This window comes from Gopherus evgoodei, chromosome 1 (assembly GCF_007399415.2).
Source record: "Gopherus evgoodei ecotype Sinaloan lineage chromosome 1, rGopEvg1_v1.p, whole genome shotgun sequence".
NCBI lineage: Eukaryota > Metazoa > Chordata > Testudines > Testudinidae > Gopherus > Gopherus evgoodei.
Window position 1 is genome coordinate 46,844,913 of NC_044322.1, and position 27,739 is coordinate 46,872,651.

Consider the following 27,739-nt stretch of genomic DNA (forward strand, 5'->3'; position numbering starts at 1 on the left):
ATTGTAATCAAGGCACCACATAACAAATAGAATATTAAGCTAAATACATTGAGTTCCTTGAGTCTATCACTATAAGGCAAGGTTTATAATCTTTTAATCAATCTCACTGCTGCTTTCTCTGAACCCCCTCCAATTTATCAACATTCTTTAATTGTGGACTCCAGACCTGGACACAGTATTCAAGCAACAGTCATACCAGTGCAAATGCCCCATATCTCTCTGCACTAAAGAGGCACAGAACAGATCACTGTGTGTGCTTTGTATACTAGTGAACACATTGTTCAGTTCTTCAGAAATAATAAATAACATTGGTTGAGTAGCATAGCCAAAGAGTTCTGAATTGTGTAGTTTTAAGGTTATCTGTCTCAGAACCACAATCTGGGAATTAGTTTGCTTCCCTCAATTATTACTATTTTATAGAGTATGATAAGAGACTATTTAAACAGTGATACATGACCTTGATAGACTTCAAGAGGCTTGTTAGTAGGATCTAAAGCACTGGCTCAAATTGGATATTAACTATTCAGTCAAGAATCAAAGTAAAATTGTAAGTTTGACATAGGGAGGAAGAATTTATATGATATAAAAACAGGAATGATTTATAGTAGTACCATTTGATCTTCTATAGGGGTTTATGTCCCAGCCTTTTGGGTTATACTTTAAGATATTTGGTTTTACTGCAGAAATTCTCTTCTGGAGGCATGTGAAAAATGAGGATTACTTTGTAGGTTTGGCTAATAGTTATTTTTCTCCGAGCTTTTTGTTTAGATTAATGGAGATTTCTTTGACTGGGAGGGAAGGATATTTGGTTTCATATAAACATTTTGTTTCATATAAACACTTTGTTTTGATATAAATCTGGAATAAATATAAAAAATGTTTGGAAACCCTAAAAATCTGGAAGCTTATTTCAAGGCAAATTAAAACTGGTTGATTTTTTTTTTAGTTATTTTGTTCATCTAATCTAATATCCTGTGTTGAAATGGCCAGTACCAGGCACTTCAGAGTAACAAACAAGAAACTCTGCAGTAGGAAGTTATGGTATAACTTGCACTAAAAAATTTTTTCTGACCCCTGTAGGTTGACTTATGTCCCTCAGTGAAGGGTTTATATCTAACAAAATTCAGGTTTTGTTATTTACCACTGTAACTCTGGGTATTTATGGAGATAATGAGACTATCCAATCTTAACTCTTCCTCCTTACACATTGCCTTTTGTGGTTAATGTTCCTTTTATTGGCTTCCCTAGGATTGAATCTCCATGTTCTGAAGGATGTCTCTCTGGCAACAATTACCTCATGATCCTTACCGTTTTAGTCATACTAGTTTACTTTTTGGGTTACCCCCGTAGAGTTCTGTTGTGTCTCTTGAGACTTTTCTCCCCCTCTTAGCTCACATTGATGCCAAATCTCAGGATTTTTTTTTGACTTTAGCACTTTCTAAAATTCTCTCTTCCACCACCTCCCCCCTTTTTTTAATGCCCCATTTATAAATGTTTAGTGTTGCGAGTTTTTTGGTATCGTTCTTCTGTCGACTGGGATGGATTGATTTAAATCACCAAGCAGGGGAAACCTTGATCTAAATTATCATTTTATCCTTGTTTTGCATTCCATGCTTTATTTTCTAAAGAAAGGTTGATTCTCGCTGGTTGGCACATTAAACATGTTGATTTTGTAACTAAATATAGCCTTTACACAAAGTGGTACTTTTTGCTAACCAGGAGGATACACTCACTGTATCTATGCACATTAAGTAATTATCTACCTTAACATGCATTTATTCATATTCTTAATTTTTTATGTTAGAAAATGGTGAATGATACATTTTCTTATTTGCTAGATGATTTTTTTTTTTTACTTGTTTAGCTCTGTTTGGATGGAAATTGCTGTCTTTTATGCATTTTAATTTAATTTCATTTTAAAAATTGTTTATTAAATAAAACCTTAAATGTGTATACATAAGAAAATAAATGTATCAAAACAAGTTTCTCTTTTTAAATGCTTTAAAAGCAAATATCTGTAATTAGTGAATTAGACAGAGTGCTTCTGTCATGTCCTTCAGGATTGTAGAATTAGTAGATCTGATCCTTTCACACCTAGATTTTGTCCAAAAATTGGACGAGGAAAACAAGCTTTCCTGCTTTTTCAACTCCTAATTGGTTTCTCAACTGTGAATGAGCTCATCATTGAACTGAATGAATTGAATAAACTGAAATGAAGAATACATTTTCTCTGCATCTGTAGAAGAGGTTACCAGTGTCAAATGTTAGTTTAGCATTGCAGTAAACTCTGGTTTCAGGTGCTTGGTCAACTATTTCCAGCTGAGTAGTTTTACTTTCTTTAACATGTTGATGGCAAACATACTGCTTAATATTTATTTAATTTAAATAATTCTAATATTTAAGTTTAGGCCTTAGTATAAGTTTTTTCATCATTTCTAATATTTTAAATAGGTTTTTGAAATAGGAAAATGTGTTTATTTTACACTTAAATAAAATTTAAATAGATTTTTTAAAAATTATTTTATTTTTCTTTCATCATCGATATTTATCTACCCTGTTGTTGTTGTTACTTAGTGATTCAGGTATGTTTACCTCTTGAACCAATTCCCGCATACTTATCGATTTGTCCAATAAAATAATCATGTGCATCTTTTTCAATAAAAGTTGTATGCCAACTTATAATGTGTGCATCTTTTTCATAGCTAAATAGGGATATTTGTATATCCAGTTAATATGACAAACTGTAATAGTACTTAAAAAGTTATTGTGGGAATACTAAATTATTACTGCCCTTTGGGAAAATAGAAAAATATTTGTATTAGCATTGATATTTGAGGAAGAAGCAAGCAAGTTAAACCATCTGCTGCCTTTTACACAAATAAATACACATCTGAAATCTTCTGTCCCAAAAGGTCTTCCTTTCAGGTGTAATCTGTACATCAGCTAAAAGCTGTATCTTGCCTTAATTGTAGTGCATAGTTCAAATTATTTTTAGCCCAATAGAAGCCTTTACATTACCTGCCTTGTCAATCCTTTAAAATGCAGCACATTTACTAAATCCTTGTCTCTAAGTTGTTGCATGAACAGAAATAATTTGGGTTTTTTATAAGTGAAACTGTTTAAATGCTAGGGATTAAAATTATGTGGGAGCACTGTCTCCCCTTCTGCTGAAAATAAAGCAAAAGAACCCTCTCTCCTCCTTTCCTTCTGCTCCTAAGCAGTACCCTCCACCCCCAGCCTCCCTTCCTTCATAGCAGTGAGAATTTCCCCTCTTATTGCAGTTTACTTTAACTTCTGTGTACAATATTGCTGTGCTGAGTAGAAATTAGCAGGCAAAAACTGTTTAGTAGTGTTTGTTGTGCTGAGAAAATTTGAATTGATGTGAACAATACAAAGCTATTTGTTCAAAAAGAATGTTAATGGCACTCGTTATTGTAAGTTACTCTAATTTACTGAAAAAATTCTCCACAAAGAATAAGCATGTGTTAGTACTAAGTCAGAAATCGCAAAACAAACCCAGTTTTTGAGTGCACTTTAGTCTTTTGCATGACTATAAGGTCTCCAGAAAAGTGCTTCAGTTTTTTCTTTGAAAAAATGATTACCCAAGGCATCCATTATAAATGACTGCTAAATTCTAAGTAATTACATTTTTCACATTCATTTAAATCTCATAATAAACCTAAATTCAATACTGCTAATAATTGAAGCAACAGATTTATTTGAATGTAACTTGGATAGCTCTAGAGTCCAAATTGGTTGTCAACTGATTTATCATTTAGTAAATTCTGAACTACATCATTAGAATATTTTAAATTGGTTGTTAGTGATTAATTGGTAAGGTGAGATGAATCCTTAAGTTAATGGAAACGTGAGTTGATCACTTTCAGTAGTTTTAGTCAGGTCTGAGGATTAGCAACTGTGAATGTTGGGGCCAAAAGTAAAGGAAAGAATACTGAATGTGCAGGCTGGTCTACCTATGTGAAAAAGGTGTACCTATTGTTTCATACTGGCCACTTTAATTATCGTATAGTCCAGTGGTTCCCAAATTCGTTCCACCGCTTGTGCGGCAGGCTGGTTTGTTTACCTGCCGCGTCTGCAGGTTCAGCCGATCGTGGTTCCCAGTGGTTGCAGTTCACTGCTCCGGGCCAATGGGAGCTGCTGGAAGCGACGTGGGCTGAGGGATGTACTGGCTGCTGCTTCCAGCAGGTCCCATTGGCCTGGAGCAGTGAATTGCGGTCACTGGGAGCTGCCCATCAGCCAAACCTGCGGACGCGGCAGGTAAACAAACCGGCCTGGCCCCCCAGAGGGTTTCTCTGCACAAGCAGTGGAACAAGTTTGGGAACTACTGGTATAGTCTATAGACTATGGAAAGTGCAGACTGTTCTCAATTAAACTATGAAAAATTAGGTTGTCATAAAATTATTCCCTATCAACGTGTATTCACTGAAAGTAAGCACACAGCACGTACTTTTAAAAATAACTTTCATTTAACATATAGTATTGTGCCTTACGATTTTTTGTTTTTTCTTAGCAAATTATAGACTATATTTGGAGTCTTTATAGGAAATATTTGTATTTTCAAATATCTTTATCATTACTGGGTATAAGGTAATATGTCTAATATTCTGATCTCTGCGTAGTTTTGTTCCTGGATTGAATGAAATTTTCTGCTGCTATAAAGGAGGAGAAAAATTCTGAAAAAAATGACAAGTGTTCGTCATTTGAGTAAGATCTCTTGCATGGATCTCCTCTCTTCAGTTACGTAGGCAGATATTTGCAGGTTGGGGTAAATGCACTTTCTTTTGGCTGTATTTGGAGCCCAATAGGCTCTATATGTTTTTTTTGGGTTATTCAGTTTTACTTACACGCCAAGTAATTTTGGGGATCTGTTCAGAAAGGAAGCTCACTGGATTGGAATTTTCTGCTTCAGGGAGTCTCAGAAGTAATACATTGCGTTGACATATCTCCAGCTTTATCCTTTGAGTAGGCAACTTTCTTTTCCAAGAGCTGCAGATAGGTGTGTGCTATTATTTGAACCAATTCTAATGCTGCTACTAGAGCACTTGTTTGCTGGAGTCAGCCTGTGCTTTGAGTGAGTTGGTCTAAAGAGAATTGCAAAGGTATTTTGATTTCTGAGCCAATTCAGATGCTGCTATTCCTGTATTCATTGGAGTCAATCTGCCCTTTGAATTAGTTGGTGTAAGGAGGACTGCACAGAGATTTTTATTTCTGAAAGTGTACTATCCAATACTGAGGGAAAATTTAAGTTAATTTTTTATATGATCTTAGTGGCCACTGTGCTTTTGCCATCCTGATTATCTTCCTGATCTGTTGCCTTTGAGATGTAAGTTTTGATATCAAATTATTTGGATTGTCTTCCTTAACACTCAAAAGTAGTCAATATTGTTTGAAATAAGGATCTGAAAAGGTGCCAGCCAGTTTAGATTCACTGCTCAACTCTAGTAATACTCAAATTACACATACTAACATTTGTTTTTTTCTTCTTTGTAGCTGGTTGGTGGAGAGTTTGATCTAGAGATGAACTTTATAATCCAGGATGCAGAGAGCATAACGTGTATGTCAGAGCTTTTAGAACACTGTGATGTAACATGCCAAGCAGAAATCTGGAGTATGTTCACAGCCATTCTACGAAAGAGTGTCCGTAATTTACAGACCAGCACGGAAGTTGGCTTAATTGAACAGGTACTGCTGAAGATGAGTACGGTGGATGACATGATTGCAGGTATAAATTACTGATTGATATGTATAAATTCAGTGTTCTTGAACACTCAGGCATTGCAAGCATAGTCATTTACGTTTCAAAAACAGTAAATTTCATTAGTATTGATACTGAGTCAACAGTACTAAATCAACTTATCGAAATGTAATGGGCAAAGGTTGTAAAATACTCTGGTTTAGAACTAATGTTGAAATAATTTACTGGTAGTTAGTATGCACAATTCTTTTAAAAGAAAATAGAGACTGGCCTGATCTTAGTGAAAAAATAAGACAAATTTCAATATCTCATAAGAGCATCTCTGACACTTATTCTCGGTTTCTAAAAACAATATTAATTGCTATGAATCTTGTAAAAGAATTGAACCATTATTATGGCCCACTTAAATAATAGCACAATATTATTTGTGATAAAAACCAAGAGAACACTAGAAATGTTCATATTTAATGAATATTGTATTTTTGGACTGTATTAAGCGTTTTATTTTAGTTTCTGTACTTCAGTTTTTACCTGTCTTTTAAAACATTTGTGCTCTTGATAGCCTCTCTTTAATTTCATGTCAGATGGCTTTAATCTTGTCTATTTTTTTTTGAGTATTCCCTATGTTTCCTTCTACTAAAATATTAGCATACTTTGTTTGCACATCTATGAGTCTGGGATTACAGAAGATGTTGCCGTCTGAGGCTTGCAATTTATTCATACCCTCAGTATCTGGAGATTATTCTGTTTTCTTAGTTGAAAGTAATCTGAGATACTCTGGTTAGTAAGGGTAGGTTAAGCTTCCACTTTTAGAATAGTATCAGAGGGTAGCCGTGTTAGTCTGGATCTGTAAAAGCAGCAAAGAATCCTGTGGCACCTTATAGACTAACAGACGTTTTGGAGCATGAGCTTTCGTGGGTGAATACCCACTTCCTCAGATGCATGTAATGGAAATATCCAGGGGCAGGTATATATATGTGTGCTAGCAAGCAAGCTAGAGATAACGAGGTCAATTCAATCAGGGAGGATGAGGCCCTGTTCTAGCAGTTGAGGTGTGAAAACCAAGAGAGGAGAAACTGGTTCTGTAATTGGCAAGCCATTCACAGTCTTTGTTCAATCCTGAGCTGATGGTGTCAAATTTGCAGATGAACTGAAGCTCAGCAGTTTCTCTTTGAAGTCTGGTCCTGAAGTTTTTTTGCTGCAGGATGGCCACCTTAAGGTCTGCTATAGTGTGGCCAGGGAGGTTGAAGTGCTCTCCTACAGGTTTTTGTATATTGCCATTCCTAATGTCTGATTTGTGTCCATTTATCCTTTTCCGTAGAGACTGTCCAGTTTGGCCGATGTACATAGCAGAGGGGCATTGCTGGCATATGATGGCGTATATACATTGGTGGATGTGCAGGTGAATGAACCAGTGATGGTGTGGCTGATCTGGTTAGGTCCTGTGATGGTGTCGCTGGTGTAGATATGTGGGCAGAGTTGGCATCGAGGTTTGTTGCATGGATTGGTTCCTGAGTTAGAGTTATTATGGTGTGGTGTGTAGTTACTGGTGAGAATATGTTTCAGGTTGGCAGGTTGTCTGTGGGCAAGGATTGGCCTGCCACCCAAGGCCTGTGAAAGTGTGGGATCATTGTCCAGGATGGGTTGTAGATCCTTGATGATGCATTGGAGGGGTTTTAACTGGGGGCTGTATGTGATGGCCAGTGGAGTCCTGTTGGTTTCTCTCTTGGGTTTGTCTTGCAGTAGGAGGCTTCTGGGTACACGTCTGGCTCTGTTGATCTGTTTCCTTATTTCCTCATGCGGGTATTGTAGTTTTGAGAATGCTTGGTGGAGATTTTGTAGGTGTTGGTCTCTGTCTGTCTGAGGGGTTAGAGCAGATGCGGTTGTACCTCAGTGCTTGGCTGTAGACAATGGATCGTGTGATGTGCCCGGGATGGAAGCTGGAGGCATGAAGGTAGGCATAGCGGTCGGTGGGTTTTCGATATAGGGTGGTGTTAATGTGACCATCACTTATTTGCACCGTGGTGTCAAGAAAGTGGACCTCCCGTGTAGATTGGTCCAGGCTGAGGCTGATGGTGGGGTGGAAGCTGTTGAAATCATGGTGGAATTTTTCCAGAGTCTCCTTCCCATGGGTCCAGATGATGAAGATGTCATCAATGTAGCGTAGATAGAGAAGGGGTGTGAGTGGACGAGAGCTGAGGAAGCGTTGTTCCAGGTCGGCCATGAAGATATTGGCATATTGTGGGGCCATGGCGGGTGCCCATAGCAGTGCCACTGATCTGGAGATATATATTGTCATCAAATTTGAAATAGTTGTGTGTAAGTATAAGGCACAGAGCTCAGCAGCCAGTTGTGCTGTGGCATCATCAGGGATAGTGTTCCTGACAGCTTGTATTCCATCTGTGTGTGGGATGTTTGTGTAGAGAGCCTCTACATCCATGGTGGCTAGGATGGTGTTTTCTGGGAGGTGACCAATGCATTGTAGTTTCCTCAGGAAATCAGTGGTGTCGCGGAGATAGCTGGGAGTGCTGGTGGCATAGGGTCTGAGTAGAGAGTCCATATATCCAGACAGTCCTTCAGTGAGAGTGCCAATGCCCGAGATGATGGGGCGTCCAGGATTTCCGGGTTTGTGGATCTTGGGTAGTAGATAGAATAACCCTGGTCGGGGCTCTAGGGGTATGTGATTCTTCTGGTGTTAGTGTAGGGAGTGTCCTGAGTAGATGCTGTAGTTCTTAGTGTATTCCTCAGTGGGATCTGAGGGAAGTGGCCTGTAGAATTTGGTATTGGAGATTTGTCTGGCTGCTCCTTTTGATAGTCAGACCTGTTCATGATGGACAACGGCACCTCCCTTTATCAGCCTCTTTGATGATAATGTCAGGGTGGTTTCTGAGGCTGTGGATGGCATTGCGTTCTGCACGACTTAGGTTGTGAGGCAAGCGATGTTGTTGTTCCACGATTTCTGCCTGTGCACGCCGGCGGAAGCATTCAATGTATAGGTCCAGGCTGTCATTTCGACCCTCAGGAGGAGTCCATGTGGAGTTCTTTTTCTTGTGCTCTTGGTGGGAGGGCACCCGTGTATCAGTGCGCTGTTCAGTGTAGTCCTGAAAGTATTCTTTGAGTCGGAGACGGCGAAAGTAGGCTTCCAGATCGCCACAGAACTGTATCATGTTCAGTTGTCGTGGAACAACAACATCGCTTGCCTCACAACCTAAGTCGTGCAGAACGCAATGCCATCCACAGCCTCAGAAACCACCCTGACATTATCATCAAAGAGGCTGATAAAGGAGGTGCCGTTGTCATCATGAACAGGTCTGACTATCAAAAGGAGGCAGCCAGACAACTCTCCAATACCAAATTCTACAGGCCACTTCCCTCAGATCCCACTGAGGAATACACTAAGAACTACAGCATCTACTCAGGACACTCCTACACTAACACCAGAAGAATCAACATACCCCTAGAGCCCGACCAGGGTTATTCTATCTACTACCCAAGATCCACAAACCCGGAAATCCTGGACGCCCCATCATCTCGGGCATTGGCACTCTCACTGAAGGACTGTCTGGATATATGGACTCTCTACTCAGACCCTATGCCACCAGCACTCCCAGCTATCTCCGCGACACCACTGATTTCCTGAGGAAACTACAATGCATTGGTCACCTCCCAGAAAACACCATCCTAGCCACCATGGATGTAGAGGCTCTCTACACAAACATCCACACACAGATGGAATACAAGCTGTCAGGAACACTATCCCTGATGATGCCACAGCACAACTGGCTGCTGAGCTCTGTGCCTTTATACTTACACACAAACTATTTCAAATTTGATGACAATAATATCTCCAGATCAGTGGCCACTGCTATGGGCACCCGCATGGCCCCACAATATGCCAAATATCTTCATGGCCGACCTGGAACAACGCTTCCTCAGCTCTCGTCCACTCACACCCCTTCTCTATCTACGCTACTTGATGACATCTTCATCATCTGGACCATGGAAGGAGACTCTGGAAAAATTCCACCATGATTTCAACAGCTTCCACCCCACCATCAGCCTCAGCCTGGACCAATCTACACGGGAGGTCCTTTCTTGACACCACGGTGCAAATAAGTGATGGTCACATTAACACCACCCTATATCGAAAACCCACCGACCGCTATGCCTACCTTCATGCCTCCAGCTTCCATCCCGAGCACATCACACGATCCATTGTCTACAGCCAAGCACTGAGGTACAACCGCATCTGCTCTAACCCCTCAGACAGAGACCAACACCTACAAATCTCCACCAAGCCTTCTCAAAACTACAATACCCGCTGAGGAAATAGGAAACAGATCAAACAGAGCCAGACGTGTACCCAGAAAGCTCCTATGCAAGACAAACCCAAGAGAGAAACCAACAGGACTCCACTGGCCATCACTACGGCCCCCAGCTAAAACCCCTCCAACGCATCATCAAGGATCTACAACCCATCCTGGCCAATGATCCACCACTTTCACAGGAGCCTTGGGTGGCAGGCCAATCCTTGCCCACAGACAACCTGGCCAACCTGAAACATATTCTCACCAGTAACTACACACCACACCATAATAACTCTAACTCAGAACCAATCCATGCAACAAACCTCGATTGCCAACTCGCCCACATATCTACACCAGCGACACCATCACAGGACCTAACCAGATCAGCCACACCATCACTGGTTCATTCACCTGCACCATCCACCAATGTAATATACGCCATCATATGCCAGCAATGCCCCTCTGCTATGTACATCGGCCAAACTGGACAGTCCTATCTACGGAAAAGGATAAATGGACACAACAATCAGACATTAGGAATGGCAATATACAAAACCGGTAGGAGAAGCACTTCAACCTCCCTGGCCACACTATAGCAGACCTTAAGGGGCCATCCTGCAGCAAAAAAACTTCAGGACCAGACTTCAAAGAGAAACTGCTGAGCTTCAGTTCATTCTGCAAATTTGACACCATCAGCTCAGGATTGAACCAAAGACTGTGAATGGCTTGCCAATTACAGAACCAGTTTCTCCTCTCTTGGTTTTCCACACCTCAACTGCTAGAACAGGGCCTCATCCTCCCTGATTGAATTGACCTCGTTATCTCTAGCTTGCTTGCTAGCACACATATATATACCTGCCCTGGATATTTCCATTACATGCATCTGAGGAAGTGGGTATTCACCCACGAAAGCTCATGCCTCCAAAACGTCTGTTAGTCTATAAGGTGCCACAGGATTCTTTGCCACTTTTAGATGTGGTCAGAAGTATTTACCGAACCAGTTTTTCACTCATTACAGTTGTTGGGGAGGTGCAGGAGAAATTCAAAAGGCCATCTTGTCTTCATAAGCGTAGGGTTTAGTAACTTACTTTTTGATCTATGTATTTTAGTACTGTGTTTGAGAGTAGAGTACTTGATCTAAAAAAGTGAAATTTTTTGAAGGGTTAATAATTTTCTTTGCATAAATTCTAGCTGATATACAAATAGTTGCTAAGCAAAAGGCTATATAGGTGGTTATTTTATTTTTAGTGCCAGATATGTGCTAGTGCTTTACAGAAGAAGTAAAAATATGGTAACCTGCCAAAAGGAATTTGATTCTAAATTTAGATGAGTCCTTAAGTGAAGATGCTATAATCAAGAGAGGAGTTGGAGAAAGGATGATGTTAACAGCAGTGTGAAAGTGTGTTTACTGAGACTTGTGGAATCTTGGTGGGTGTAGTAATATAAAATTGCATGCAATACTAATCTTCATAAATGGCCACCATTTAAGCTGTTCAGAGTAAGTGCCTTTGAGGTGCCTAGCACATTTTGGGTCCTTATAAGTATGTTTTAAAATAGTAAATGATTTGTTCTTTTCAGTCTGAGTGAATTTGCTGCTCATAATTCAAGACTATACATCAAATCGTATTGCTACTAAGTAGTAGTAATAGTACCCACTGCTAACATCCCTGAGAAAACATGCTGCATAGTCTTGTGCCCCCTCATGTAAATGCGTAAGCCAATAGATGATATTCCTGTGGTGTGAAGAACCAAAAACTCAAGCAGTAGCAAATCAATATAGTCACACGGACAAAGATGCAGTATTACAATGCCCTGTGACCAACCTTTCAAGTGTTAAAATGGTATACAAGGAAAGGGGCAGTCAAGTTCTACCTGTAAAGTGCATTATTCTGTAAAAGCTAACATTTTTGGTTTCTAGACTGAAACACATGAGAAACGAGTGCAGGTAAATGTAATGTGCTCACAAACCCTGCTCCACTGAGAAAGCAAACAAGCCATTGAGTTCTCCACTTTCCAAATAGTCTCAAGGGTAACTCTGAGGCACATATAACTATGATGAGACCAATAACATAGTGAAAGAGTAGAAACAGCCTAAGAGAAGAAACAGCTTCAAGATGGCAGAAGACAGTGTAATATTGGGATCTAGAAGCAGTTGGAAATCAAAGATCCATGAGGTTGCAAGTATTGATAAAATGCTGGCATATCTCATCAGTAAAGGGAGTGGATACCCACTCCATTAATTTTTCTAAGAATGCTTTTTCCTGCCTATCAGCAGCATTTCAGAGAAGGTTTTTAAGAGAGAGCTTAGGCAAAATTTGCTTTTATCTCTGCTCCTATGAAGTGAAAGAGTGGAAACTGCTCTACAGATCTGATTAAAAGACAAAGTATGTGACAGAATTCTGATGGCACTGCAGCTCAGAATGTGTCAGTCACTAGTAAAATCCCCATGCATGTGCTGTTTAATTCCTGTTCACAATAACTCTGCTGGACCCTTCATGAGAGAGCCATATGGGTGGATGAGTCACCTACTGGATTTTGAAAGAAAGGAACAAACACACCAGAGTTAGTTGCTTTGCTTCTACTTCTCCCAGCTTCTGCAGATGTATCACTACCACCTCATGGTCAATGGTGGCATTGGATACTAACAAATAAAAAATGAATGAACATGGGTACCTAATAGCTGATATCACCAGGAGGCTATTGCCTAACATAAGAATGCCCTAAGCTAGCCTGACTGTATAGGGATCAAGGTTGACAGGAGGACTTCAGATGGTGCCAGATCTGCTTTGCTACAGTCATTCCTATCCACTTTTCCAAAATGGTGATGTGAAAATGTGGTGGGTATATTAATTGTCTGTTTCCTAGCATACAGTGAGGATCTTTTGAACAAGGGCCAAACCATTTCTTAATTCTAGGATGTTGATACCACTTTCTTCCAAAATAGTAACATCTGTCAGTGGTGGGCCTAATCTACCAAGCTGGGTATCCTTCTTGCAACTCATTAAACTGTGGCTCTATCTCTCCCAGTACTTGCTGAAATACTGTGATCAAAGGTGGTGTAAATCAAGTAGAAAAGATTGCTGTCTGAACATGACACAATGTAGACAATCTACAGTAAGTCCCAGCCCATTCTCTATATAAAAATGAATAGAAAATACTTCATAGTGGGGGGGGGAAAGCTGACTTCATTTGAGTGGAAGCAGTCATGTACATGAGGTTGCCATCTGCTTAAACTATTTTATGTGCTGAGATTTTGAAGATGCTGTGGCAGAGGAAATAATATCTTAATCTTCATGACATCTTTCCGTATGGGAACAATTTCTCTGCAATCAATGCTTTGAAAAGTGGGATGACTGCCATTGGTATTTGTCTCCTTCCCAGAAACTTTCTGTCACAGGTCATCTAGATACTCTGACAATCTGAAGATTATACTACAGGAAGGGATGTTAAGCCATTTTATCAGTAGTGAGGGCAAAAGATTACTATAATGACCAGATAGATGATTGGCGGATGGCCTTAACAGCTAAAAAAGTGTTTTCCTTCAGAGAACTTTGAAAATTGAGTCCCTAAATTTTTGGCTAAGAACTAATGAAGCAAATCTGAATTGGTATTTGCTAGCCTAACTTGTCATGCAAAGTACAATTTACTGTTACCTTTCCTTCACTGAGACCCATTCACCTCCAAGAGCTCAGTTGTTATGTTTCAGGTAGTTAGGCTGCTCAAAAGTTGCTTGGACCTGAATTTTGAGCACTGAAACAGTTACTATTTTTAAGTGAAAGTTAAACTAAAGTTGCTCCCACCAAATAATGCTATAGAGGCAGCTGGGCTGCTAACAGAAATTGTTCCTGGAAAATGTATCCATTTGAAAACAGTGGAAAACCTAATTGCCTTATTAAGTGAAAGTTAAACTTCAGAGCCAGCTGGTAAAGCTTGGTTACTAAACTTAAGGAAGCACAAGTAGTTCCTTCTGAAGTTGTGTTGCCAATGCCTTCCATGCTGATGAACTATGAGTAAATGCCATGTTATCTCTCTCATCCAGATGCTGTGCTCAATGTTACTTCAGAGACAACTGAACTATGTTAAAGTTTTAAAGCTGTTCCTTACATGACTGAATTAAGGTTCTTGTCCTTGTGTTTATAGACTAAATATAAAATATTAAGTACAGCTAGCATTGCCAACCCTCCAGGATTGCCCTGGAGTATCCAGGAATTAAAAATTAATCTTTGTTAAAGATTGTCACGTGATGAAACCTCCAGGAATACATTCAACCAAAATTGGCAACCCTAAGTACAGTTTGACAAGTGTACATGAGGTGGCAGTTACTGCAAGTAAAACCTGTTACATTATTGTTTGAATGCATTAAAATAAGGAGACAAGGTTTCCTCCTTCTCCCATAATTTCATTTTTATAGTCTTATTTACAAAACGAGGACTATAGACACATGTTAAACCTGTGTGGTATTCTTATTATGACTTCAGAAAAGCCATGTGTTTTGACATTGCCATTCCTATATGGTAAGTGGATTAGTATGTTATACTAAGTATGGATTAAATCGTTTCAAACAAGAATTGTGATATGTAAGTACCAGGATTTTATTAATAAAAAGCAAGCAAGAAAAAGTTTAAATGAACTTCAATTATATCAAAAGGAAGAAATGAATCTAATTTAATCTAACTCTTTGTAACTGGAGCATCTAGCAATGCTAATAATAAAAGTGGCCCAAGAGTTTTGCATTTTAAGAGCTTTCTTCTTCTGCTTATTACTTACAAAATCCTGGCTTGAACCTTTCAGTGTTTTTTGCTCAGTGTGTGATGTTGCTGTTAAGTTTCAACAAAAACACTTCACCCCAGTTTGAGTAAAAGAGGAGTGGTGAAAAATAATTTTGCTATTATAAAAAGCAGCTTTTTTGAAAAGCTCTAGATCAGCAGCAGTTTGAGCAGAAATGTGAAATTTGCCATGAAGTGGTGTCCCTGGCTAGAACATATATTTTGACGGTTCAGTGAAGATCTGTTTTAATTTTGTAATCATAAGGATTATTAAAAATATACCCTGCACGTGTGTAATACTTGAATAATAAAGAATTTTAAAATGTGTCTGCTCTGTTGGCAGGGTGGATAACATAAGTATCGAGGTGAATGAAATTTTTGAGGGATCTTCTGCTCTCTACCAACTACATCCATATTACACAATAATTTTTCTATTTAAAGAAAAACCCCTTCAAGTACACACAAATAAAAAAAAGAAACAAACTTAGAAGAAGTTTAAGGTTGCAAAGTGAGTACTCAAACGTCAGGGCCAAAATTGACTTGCATTCTCAACTCTGCCCCTTTCTTGCAAATTCAACGTGTGGACAGTCCTTAATTACCAGATCAAGTACTGTTGTTTCCTCAGGACTTTCTGCTGCAGTCAGGTTGCAGGCTGGATGGTATGCAGTGAATGAGGCAGAACATTGATAGGAAATGGATGTGGACTCCCATAAGATGAAGAGACCACACGTCATCTCTTAAAAATTATTTGATTTTGTTTTCCCTCAATAAGCTCTTCACAAGCAGAACCCCCCACACACCACTCTTGCAGTATACATTTACAAAAACCCTCTTAACTAATCAAGTGATTTATCCTACAGGATAAAGAGAGAAAGAGAGATCATTATTATTATTTCTTTATTTAAATACGTGGGAGGTGCTTGGACCCTATGGTGAAAGTGGCCATAAGTGCCTAGGTGGATTTTTTTAATTTTTTTTTATCTTCACTGTTCAGTGAATGAACTTGTGCATTATTAATTGCCATCATGAAATCTGTGCACTAAATGAGGCTTCATTCACTGCATGCTCCCAATTTTCTCATTGAGAGCTATAATCTGCTCTTTCAGTGGTACAAATTCAGAGCAATCCATTGGCTTCAGTGGGATTTACTCATAGCGCATAGCTGTGAGAATTACAAGTGGAACTCACTTCAAAGTGATGCATGGATCTAAGGACCCTATTCCTAATTACTATGCACCCATGTACCATTCAGCCAGCATGCAGGAGGAGGAGTGGTTCTGTAGAAAAAACACTGTGACTCTGTATTAGGATACAGTCCCTAAAACTATCTCTGAAAACTTCTAGGGGCTTTCCTTCAGAGTCCTGCATCATTTAGTAGCATATGGGCATCAAATAAGACACAGCTTTTTAAAAGGTACTTGTGTGCACACGTCAGTGCTGTTAGAACATTAGGAAATCATTTTAAAAAAATGCTTGAAGTACAATATATAAACTATTCTAACTCAGACAAATCAAATAGATATTCATTAGACCTGTGAAATCACACATCTTCACCATTCCCAGACTGATTTCAAGTTTCCATGCCTTCCTGCTGATGTATAAGAGCAGTTTTAAACACAGGCAAAACCACACTTTTTTTAAAAGAGAGGGTTTTTTTTGCTGTCTACAAACTACTGAATGACTAAAAAATGTTCCACTCACCTTTTCAGAAAAAATAAATCCTGGATACAAGATCTGAAAAATTTCAGCTCAGAAAGTGAAAGTTTGGTAGTTATGAGCGACTGAAAAAGGCTAGTTAGAGAGAATGTTTAGGGGTCTTTTAGTTATAACTCATCCTATATCCTCCATCTGTAATGCAAAATGTTCTAGTAAATTGAAGGGAAATATGGTGGACTTCCTTAGCAGCGGAAAAGTTATTTCCCAGGCAATTTTCCTCACCCCCAAACCAGCCATGGAAACAGAGTAGGAGAGAGGTGTTCTTTGGAGATGAGGAGGAAGAGAAAAATTCTGAGTTTGGTTACAACAAAATGTTATGGAGAAGGAGATGTCTGGCTACTTTGAAACCCCTCAGGATTTAGACGCATGTCTAAAATATTGGTGGATAAGGGCCCTAGTTTGCCTTACTCTGTTTGGTCTGAATCCTCTGTACATTGGAAGCTGCTCCTTGAAATTGTAACAGCCTTTGTGTTTCTCTCTCAGGACTTCAACTTATGCTATCCTTCCTCGTGCTATAATGGCATCTGAGGACACTAATGGCAATTTTAGAAGTATTGGGCCTTTGAGGGAAAGCAAAGAGTATGGAAAGAACCAGGATTTCCCCAAACTATCCAAAACCTTAAAATGAGCATACATTTTTCATTTTAAAAAAAGTCTAAAATCTATTTATTAATTTTGAATGCTCTCCTCTGAAAAGTGAATTTTTTTTGTTCCTATTATCTGTATAGGTTCTTGGTTTTTGAAATGCTATAATGGAGGATATGTCATCTATTAATTATTCTATAGTAAATTTCATCACTTGTAGTGATGGACTTTAGCGGAGCCTCTTCCCTCCCTCCATTGTTTGGCATTGCATTGTGGTCAAATCTAAAGTTTTCATACTTGGGTACCAAATTAAAGAAGAAGGAAGAGAAATTAAATTGCAAGGTGATGTAGCAAACAGTTCAAATAATGTTGATGTGTACACAAAGAATGAGGAAACATCCTAAAATGTGCAATTAAAAGGTGATAAATATTCAGCATAGATTCCTAGCCCATAGTGATATAACTGCAAACAGAAAAGATTGTTTTTGGGTACTTATTTACTGTTTTTGTTAAAAACTGATAATTCTAAAAATGGGCATGTAATCGTATGTGTATTTTAAACATAAATGGTTTTTATGGAAAGATGGACATTCTTTAATTCATATTTTGTTATACAATATTTAAGGAGAGAATTGATTTTAATATTGTGAACAAAGTTTACTTTTAATGAAATTGCCATTTTCAGCTTGTACTTGCAAATAATTTCTTTGACAAACAGTATAATTCAGAGTTCAGAATAACTTTATTTTCCTTTGAAGATCTTCTAGTTGATATGTTGGGGGGTTCTTGCCAGCTACAGCATCACTGTCAAGGAGTTGAAGCTTTGTTCAGCATGCTTCGAGGCGAAAATGGAATCTGGGTAAGCTGTGGCCAGATAAAGTATTAAGTGTCAGTGCATTAGTGCCTGAGGTTAATGTAAATGGTCTCTAGAGGCATATGAAATTGATTTTTTATGTTAATTGAATTACTGTTTTAAAAGTTTTTTTAAAAAACAGTTTAGAATTAATTTACTTGTTTGTTTGAAAACTATCCAGTGGCTAATATAGCTATAGAATACCATTATTACATGGTTGCATTGACATTTCTACAATTCTGTTGTTTTAACCGCCAAGACATGCAATTAAACTATTGTCAGTCCTTAATCAGATGCCACAGAGACATGGTCCTGATACCTTTTTCAACTTTCCGGGCTGTAGTGCTGCAGTAAGTTTTAACCAAAAGCTTCTGTTTCTGGAACATAAAAATAACTTTCTTGCATGCATTACTTTATCGGGTTTGGATATCCTCTTTAATAAATAAGAAATGAGGAAAACATTACCCAGTGTAATTTTTCCAGACTAGGTCTTCGATGTTCGGGGAAGCTTGGCAGAACTGACTAATTCTTGATTGCATATATATACCTGCCCCTGGAAATTTCCACTACATGCATCCGGCAAAGTGGGTATTCACCCATGAAGCTCATGCTCCAAAACGTCTGTTAGTCTATAAGGTGCCACAGGACTTCGCTGCTTTTGACATAATACTGAGGTGATACCATACCCCAAGGTACTTAACGTCAAAAGTAAAAGGAGATTTTTTGCATAAGATGGATTAGGAGAGCGTATTGTGGGGCAACATTTTTTTTAAATAGAAAGTTACCATAATAGTAAATGATTAAAACAAGAGGCTGATGCTATATAATAAATTAAGTGGTATGGTGTGTGCTTGTACACATGCATACACAATTATGATGGTGATAGCCCAGTTCTAAATTTATCATGTGCCTTTACTGCCTCACCTGAACAGTGTCCACTGAGACTACTGCTAATGTTTTTAAGAGCAAATGTCAGGGAAATGCTAATTCCCCCCTCTGCCCCCCAGTTGTGTACTGTCCGTTTCCCACACTCTCCAGAATACATGTGCCTGAGTCTCATGCACCCTCATGGCTTAAATTAGAAGCTGTATGTTGGTGGAAAGAGATGATTCGCAGTAACCAGCTGGAGCAGGCACTCACTTCTGATCTCAAAATGTGATACTTTTATTCAAGAAAAGCAGCTTTAGATCATTTATACAGGTAGGCCTCTCTGAGATCTGTAAATTGGACTCATGGTAACTAAGGTACACACCTTATAGACTGAAGAATAGGAAAAACAATACCAGCAGTATTTTTTTTATAAACTCTTAACATATGTATGCTATATATGACACAGAAAAATTAAAGTATGTTGTGGTAGAGTATAAGTTTTGTCAACTCTTGTTTGAGATGACTAGCATACCTCATTTGTGGCTTTGAGAGTAATGCCCAATCCAAATATCTAATGATAAACACTTTATTCTGCTCCACACTGTCATGTATACATCATTCATTCATTCATTCATTCTGTGTGTGTTTGTACATATTACACATTATATATTGTATATATAAAATACTGTATCTGTAATATTACCCACAAAAATACATTAAAAGTTGCTAAGATGTGCCACCAGTAACACTGCTGCTCTACAGCCAAAATGCTTCTGAAATAAATGTAGTCCAACTTTACTAATTCTGGGTCACTGAGAATGAAAATGATGCTTAAAATTGTTGATTGGCTCTAGTTTTCAAGATATGCTATTGGGTCAGTATATACGACCCTTGACTTGGGAATGGCGGAGGATAAGTGAATTATAAAGGGAACGGATTTCAATTTAAACCAGAAATGAGTTAAAATACATCTTTGACTGGATCTATGAATAATGAATAATAATAATATGAATAATATAATTGCTCATTCCCACACATTCTTCTGTCCCTTGGAAAATGCACCAAGGTGGGTCTGCTTTGGAGTGGGCAGAGGGAAAGCCTAGTAATCATCAGTGATAAATACTAAATACCAGAGTAAAAATGTTTTTGACTAACATACTCCTTAAAATGACCTTGATAGAACTGAAAAAGGTAAACTGCTTGGTTTTTGAATTAAACTGACCTAATTACCTAGAAATATAATTCCTTCTACATACTTTCTTAGATCATGTACAAAAAGTGAGAAAATATTGTGTTCAGATAGTTTACGGAAGACTGATCCCTAATTTCTATTATCTAGAAATGCTCTATTTTGTTTGAAGAAAGCACTCATAATTGGGGCTTTACCATAATAATCTGTAGCATCATAAACATTTAATTCTGAAAAGCCATTAAAGTGATTTACTTTAGTTATGGATACTATACTGAGAAAAGAAGGGTTTATATCTTGTATTTATTATCTCTATACAACAAGCCAAAGTCTTCAGTCTGTCACAGCTTAGCAAATCAAACAATTTTTCATAAACACCAACATCCATGGCATTGCATCAAATCACATCCTTTGATTCCCACAGGCTACTCTCTAACATTTATTAATTTTACCCTCAAAGTCAGTTATTAAACTTCTCCACTTCTTCACGATATAACATCAGTTCAAAGGCCATGAAAACAGCAGTATAGTGTTTTCAAATCCTTAAAGGACATATTTTTAAAAATTGTAACTTGTTGAATCTTTGTCGTGTTATCTAGTATGAATAATGTGCTCCCGGCATTTAAATGGATTTTGCAGTTGTCAAAGTTTAATTTTGTGTTTTAACACTCATAAAAGTAATTTACTCTCTGGCATTATATACCTTATATAATTGAATACCTTACCTTCTGTAAGGTATTCAATACATAATTTAAGTGGTTTTATTAATCTCTCCTCAAGTCCTCCATTGATATAATTTATGTAGTTGGAGAACTGAAAACAAGAAAATTGTGTAAGAGTAATGAAACATTAGAGCATTTATAGTCCAGTGATTGTCATTTTGTGTCCTTTCAAAGTAGTTGTATTTGATTAAACATTGCAAATCCACATACTTATATTAGTAATTTTACTGTTTCCTTTTCTGTAGGCAATTGCGTTACCTCCTATTGCAAAGTGGCCTTACCAAAATGGGTTTACTCTTAACACCTGGTTTCGTATGGATCCATTAAACAATATTAATGTAGATAAGGATAAGCCCTATCTCTATTGGTAAGTAACTCTTATATATTTTATTTTGGTTTTCTTGTAGATAGTTAATTGTAAAATACAAATAGTAGTTGAAGCTCTTTTTTTTTGCCAGCATTTCCAGAGTTTAATAAATTTTACTTTGTTAGAAAGTTCTCTAAGGTTGTCTATCTTATTTATTTCTTAATAAGATTTGAAATGCAACAGTGCAAGCAATATGCCTTTTAGATCAAGCGTAAAACACAATGTATTGTGTTTAAGAATTAATTTGTAAAGAAATTATTCCTGTCAGTACAATTTTGGGATGTGCCTTTGCAGTGTAATATTTTCTCATCAGAGACATTTAAGGCTCCACTGATCTTCATAGTTCTATGACCTTATGAGAGAAATTTGCTGTGCTCTCAGCGTTGCTTTTTACACATTTATTATAGGTTTCTTTAAGGTATTGATGGTGGAATGATAGTGTCTCAAAAAGGAAAATGCCTGCTCCACCACCACCAGGTCCTATTAAAAAGATGTGAGCAGTAGTTCCTAATAGCATGCTAACAATGAATGCTGAAAATGGAAGAAGAAATCTTTACTCAGTTTCCCTATCTCTGCTATGAAGAAAATGACTCCTTTGTAAAGCACTGTGGATTAATAGTACTATCTCAGAGATAAATGATGGTGGTGGTTTTATATAGCAGTTAGTATTTACAATTTATTTTATAATTTTAAACAGGTGTTTCATCTGGGTGGTGAAAACATGGGTAAGGGAAGAGGAATTAATTGGGGTATTTGCTCAAATTAGGTAGCCTTAGTTGGAATGGGAAAAGATAGACAGTAAATCAATGAATAGGAGAAATAGCCTCAGTGTTAGTGAAAGATTCACAGTGCTATCAAATTCTCCGCATTACTTAGTTCATTGTCTTGTACATTGTATCTTTCCATTTTACTTTCTACTTCTACTGTTTTTATATATAAAAAAACTTCCTATTTAAGTTATAGAACATACAGCAATGTACATATAATTTCACCAGGTATGCGGGTTCCCCCGCCCCCATACCATCACACCCACCAAACACAAACAAAAAGACCGTTCCTACACAGTATCTAAAAATGTATTTTTTATAGTTTTCCTTACTGATCAATGTATCAAATATTACTATTTGTTTAAATCTTGTGCATATTTTGGATAATATAAAATGAAAGTTTTGAAGTTGTTTCCTATCTATCTGACATTCATAAGTTTATAAAATAGAAAAAGTGTAACAATAGTCAATAAATCAGGTACGGAGGAGGGCACATTAGACAAGTAACCATAAGCAACATTGGTATTTATGTGGATGTATCTAGTAAAACTATATGTAGTCATTTAGGGCACAAAAACTTGTGGGAGTGCTCAAGTGAAGGAAGGATGACTGGTTCAAATCAAGTCCTTTTGGAATGCAGACTAGGATGGATAGGGAATAGCTTGATTTTGAGGAAGAGATTAGGGCACTTTTCTCAATCACACTCTGGATGAGAAATTTCCTTAAATTTCCCAACCTTCCTTTCTTGTTCATCATTAGGAGCAATTTAACATTGGGGCTCATCACTTCTACTCAGCAGAATTTTTTTTAACTGTAAACCATGGGAGAGGGCTTATCAACCTTTTATTTTCTTCAGTCAGCCAGGGATAAACACACACATGCATAACACTAATAAATAGGAGCAGAGATACTTAACATGCTTAAGTATCCCTATCAGGTTCCACCATTGCTAATAGAACAGACTTCAGTAGTCCGATTAGTCTGAGAATTAGTTTTTGCATCAGAATGGGAAGTAATTTATTCAGATAGGAACAGACCCAAGGCTGCAGTTGTAGACGAAGTTGCGGGGTCTTCCTTCTCTGTGCCACCCCCTATTGATGATAGAGCACACCAGGACCTACTGCACAGGACTGTCCACATTATGGGGCTCCAGGCTGAGGAGGTGGTTGAGTCGGAGACCTGATGGTTGATATTTTAGCCCTTGAAGGGTCATCCAAGGTAATACTGACCTTTATAAAAACCATTCAAGCCACCGCCAAACCTCTGTGGAAAACCCCTGCCTCCATCCCCTGACAGTCAAGGAGGGGAGGAAGTATTTGTACCCTTTAAAAGATACGAGTGCTTATTCTTTCACCTGCAAGCCCTGCTCATTGTGGTGGTGGCGGTAAACGAGAGAGAGTTGGGGCAACAGGGCCTGACTCCCAATCCAGAAGATTCCAAAAAGATGGATCTCTTTGGCTGGAAGGTCTACTTGACTGAGGGCTTCAGCTGAGGATCACTAACCAGCTGGCAATCCTCAGCAGATACAATTGTAATTCATGGGACTTGATGATGAAATTTAAGGAGCTTGTGCCTTCTGACTTTAGGGCAGAGTTTGCAGTTATAGTGAGGAGGGCAAGGTGGTGACATGGACTTCTTTACAGGCATCACTGGACTCAGCCGCATGGATCTGTCCCTCTGGCATAGCCATGAGGAGTTGTTCCTGCTGCAGGAGTCTGGACTCCCTTCCCCCGCCCCTCACAGTTAAACTATTCAAGACCTGCCTTTTGATGGCATGGGCCTGTTGGCAGAGCAAACAGATTCCAGGCTTCACAGGTGACAATGAAATCATTGAGCATGCACACCCCTGCCATTTTAAGCCCCATCCTCCGTAGTGCTTCTATCCTCCTTGTTCCAGGCAGGACTTCTCCAGGAAGCAGGGCAGGAATGGCAGGGTGCAAGCCTCCTCATCCTCCACCCGGCCAGGGCTCGACAAGGCCATTGTTGGACTCTAAGCAGGCCTTCTGAAGACATGCCTGGTGTTCATGCACCAGCCAGCAAACCGGATCCTTCTCTTTTCTTTCTCAATCATCTGTCCCACTTCTACCATACTTGATCACAGATTACTTCAGATGGTGGGCCCTTCACATGGGGAAGTGGATATTCTCTCAATTCTGCTCTTCCTCTCCCTCCCACCCACTTTCCCCGTCCCTCTTCAGGGACCCTTCTCATGTATATCTCCTTATGTAGGAGATCCAAACACTCCTCACTGCAGGAGCATTGGAGGAGGTTCCTCAGGAGCTAAGGGGCAAGGAATTCTATTCCTATTATTTCCTAATCTCCAAAGCCAAGGAGGGGCTCAGACCCACCCTCGACGTGCAGGCCTCAACAGCTTCATGAAAAAATTGAGGTCCGCGTGATTTCATGAACTGCAATTATTTCCTCTCTGGATCCGGGTGAGTGGTATGCCACCCTCGACCTCAAGGACACATACTTCCACATCTCTATAATGCTTGTCTACGGACGATTCCTCAGGTTCATGATCAACTACAACCATTACCAATTCATGGTCCTCCCCTTTGGCCTGTCAACGGCCTCCCAAGTGTTCACCAAGTGCATGTTGGTCGTGGCTGCCTTCCTACGCTGGAGGCAGGTGCAGGTAAATCTGGTACCCTCGACGACTGGCTGCTCAGGGGACGCTCCAGGGACCAAGTGGAGAGAGGTCAGCTTCATAAGGTCCACCTTCAACAGGTTGAGTTTCCTACTCTACAAGCACAGATCAATCCTATCCCCGACACAGATGATAGAGTTTTATCAGAGCAGTGTTGGACTTGGGCCAGGCCAGGGCATCACTGTCAGAGGCTCATTTTCAGTCGATGGCAGACATCATACAAGCCTCAAATAGTACCATACTACCACAGTGAGGGGTGTTTAAGGCTCCTTGGCCACATGGCATCATGTACTTATGTGGTACAGCATGCCAGGCTGAGGCTCAGGCCTCTCCAAGGTTGTCTGGCCTTGGCCTACCACGCAGGGTGCGACAGCCTGGACAAGATGGTCATCTTTCCTGTGCCAGGTTCTCAAGTCCTCTACACTGGTGGCTCAACCCTCAGGATGTTGGGGGGGAATCCCATTCAACCAGACCCAGCCCGCTCTATCCCTAGAGACAGATGCGTCAGCACTGGGATGGAGTGCTCACCTGGAAGAACTACAGACCCAAGGTCTCTGGTCACAAGACAAGCTCTCACTCAACATCAAGGAGTTGAGCAGTCCAACAAACATGTCAAGCTTTCCAAGCCCAATTGTGAAGGAATTGCGTGGGTGTCATAACAGAGAACACGACTGTGATGTTTTACATCAACAAGCAAGGTGGGTCTTGTTCCTCTCCCCTGTGTTGGAAAGCCCTTGAGCTGTGGGACTTCTGCATAGCCCGCTCTGCTCACTTGGAAGAGGCTTACCTCCCAGTTCTCAGAACAAGTTGGCAGACTACCTCAGCAGATCCTTCCACAATTGCGAGTGGTCTGTCCACCCAGACATAGTACACAACATCTTCCAGAGGTGGGGAGTTGTTCAATTGACCTGTTCGCCACAAAGAGCAACAGAAAATTGCCCTTGATTCTGTTCCTTCTGGAATCAGTCTGGGCTCTCTTGCGAGCGCGTTTCTCCTCCCTCGGACAGACCATCTGTTGTATGTATTCCCATTGTTTCCACTCATCCACAAGATTCTGCTCAAAATCCACAGGGACAAGGCAGTGGTCATACTGGTACCACTAGCCTGGTCTCACCAACTCTGCTTCACCATGCACTAGGAGCTGTGAGTGGACATGCCAATCTCATTGCCCCCGGTTCCGGACCTGATCACCCAAGAGTGTGGTCGGCTTCATCATCCTGACCTTAAGACTCTTCACCTCACCACTTGGAACCTTCATGGCTAAACCCAATGGAGCTCATGTCCTCTGAGTCTGTTAGGGAGGTCCTACTTGGTAGCAGGAAACCCTCCACCAGGGCTACCTACCTGGCGAAGTAGAAAAGGTTTTTAATCTGGTGTTCTCAGGGCTGTGCTCATCCGATGGAGGTACCCAGACCACTTGTCCTGGACTACCTACTACACTTAGAACAGCAGGGCCTCTCAGTATCATCTCTCAAGGTCCACCTGGCACCATTTTGGCCTTCCACCGGGGGCAGCTGGCCATTCTGTCTTTGCCAACTCGATGGTCAGTTGTTTCCTGAAAGGTCTGGACATGCTATACCTGCATATTAAGGAACCAGTCCTAGTGTGGGAGCTCAATTTAGTCTTCTCCAGGCTAATGGGACCCCCGTTTAAATCTCTAGTGAATCTATTTATCATGGAAGGTGGCCTTCCTAGTCACCATCACTTCATCAAGGAGAGTTTTGGAACTTAGTCTTAACCTCTGGCCCTCCGTATACCATCTTCTATAAGGACAAAGTGCAACTTAGGCCTCACCTGGTTTTTCTCCTAAAGATTGTGTCCCAGTTCCACTCAAGTAGAAAAATGTCATGTTTGGTCTTCTGCCCTAAGCCTCATGCAGATAGTCGAGAACAAAGGCTAAATTCCCTGGACGTTCGACCGCTGGCCTTTTACAAAGGAAGCACAAAGCTATTCTGTAAGCTGAACCAGCTGTTTGTGGCAATCGCAGACTGGGTGAAAGACCTCCCTGTCTCATCACAGAGGCTTTCATCGTGGATCATGTCCTGTATCCAGGAATGCTACGAGTTGGAAAAAGTACCAGCTCCTGCACTAACGGCACATTCCACTAGAGCGCAGGTCTCCTCAGCGGTGTTCCCAGCCCAGATCCTTACTCAGGATATCTGCAGAGTGGCGATGTACTCCTTGGTTTCTTCTGTCATTTCTCACTGAAGATATTAATAAACCAGTGGATTTATCATGAATGAAAAAGGACTAATTAATGTATACAATAAAGTTTTCATCAGGTTCTTCATATGGGCATATAAGAAAGTAATTGTCCTTCACAGGCAGGAAGAAACACAAGATAAAAGGAATGTGGTTAATCAGGCAGCAAAATTATTTATCTGGAAACTATCCAGCAATAACTCAAAGTGCAGGTTATCATTGCTGGGTTAAGAGATTATGGAAATGGGGTTGTCTTCTTGCAGTACTAGATGTTAGGAGCCCTAGCTCCATTCCTCAGGTTCTGCAGTGGATGCCTTCCCTTGAATCTACTTCCAGTTCCAATTTATAAGGGAACCAGAGCCTCTGTAGAATGAGTACTTACAATCATGGAAGATTATTTTCGAAGAGACCTTGGGAGGTCATCTAGTCTAACACCCTGCTCAAAGCAGGACCAATCCCAACTAAATCATCCCAGCCAGCGCTTTGTCAAGCCAGGCCTTAAAAACATCTAAGGATGGAGATTGCACCACCTCCCTAGGTAACCCATTCCAGTGCTTCACCACCCTCCTAGTGAAATAGTTTTTCCTAATAGCCAACCTAGACCTCCTTACTGCAACTTGATACCATTGCTGCTTGTTCTGTCATCTGCCACCACTGAGAACAGCCTAGCTCCATCCTCTTTGGAAGCCCCCTTCATGTAGTTGAAGGCTGCTATCAAATCATAAGAACGTAAGAATGGCTGCACTGGGTCAGACCAAAAGTCCATCCGGCCCAGTATCCTGTCTACCAACAGTGGCCTATGCCAGGTGCCCCAGAGGGAATGAACTAATCGGCAATGATCAAGTGATCTCTCTTCTGCCATCCATCACCACCCTCTGACAAATAGAAGCTGAGGACATAATTCCTTACCCATCCTGGCTAACAGCCATTAATGGACTTAACCTCCATGAATTTATCTAGTTCTCTTTTAAACCCTGTTATAGTCCTAGCCTCCACAACCTCCTCAGGCAAGGAGTTTCACAAGTTGAT

The 27,739-nt window shown here is 39.8% G+C and overlaps 1 protein-coding gene across 1 annotated transcript in view; it reads left to right on the top strand.

Moving 5' to 3' along the window:
- The window catches only part of NBEA (neurobeachin), an 853,790-nt gene that overhangs the window by 113,827 nt on the left and 712,224 nt on the right, over positions 1-27,739 (top strand). Inside the window, 6 exon segments of the mRNA XM_030563353.1 lie at positions 5,512-5,743; positions 17,849-17,868; positions 17,870-17,909; positions 17,912-17,948; positions 18,197-18,293; positions 20,970-21,091. Of these exon segments, the coding sequence (XP_030419213.1) occupies positions 5,512-5,743; positions 17,849-17,868; positions 17,870-17,909; positions 17,912-17,948; positions 18,197-18,293; positions 20,970-21,091 (548 nt within the window).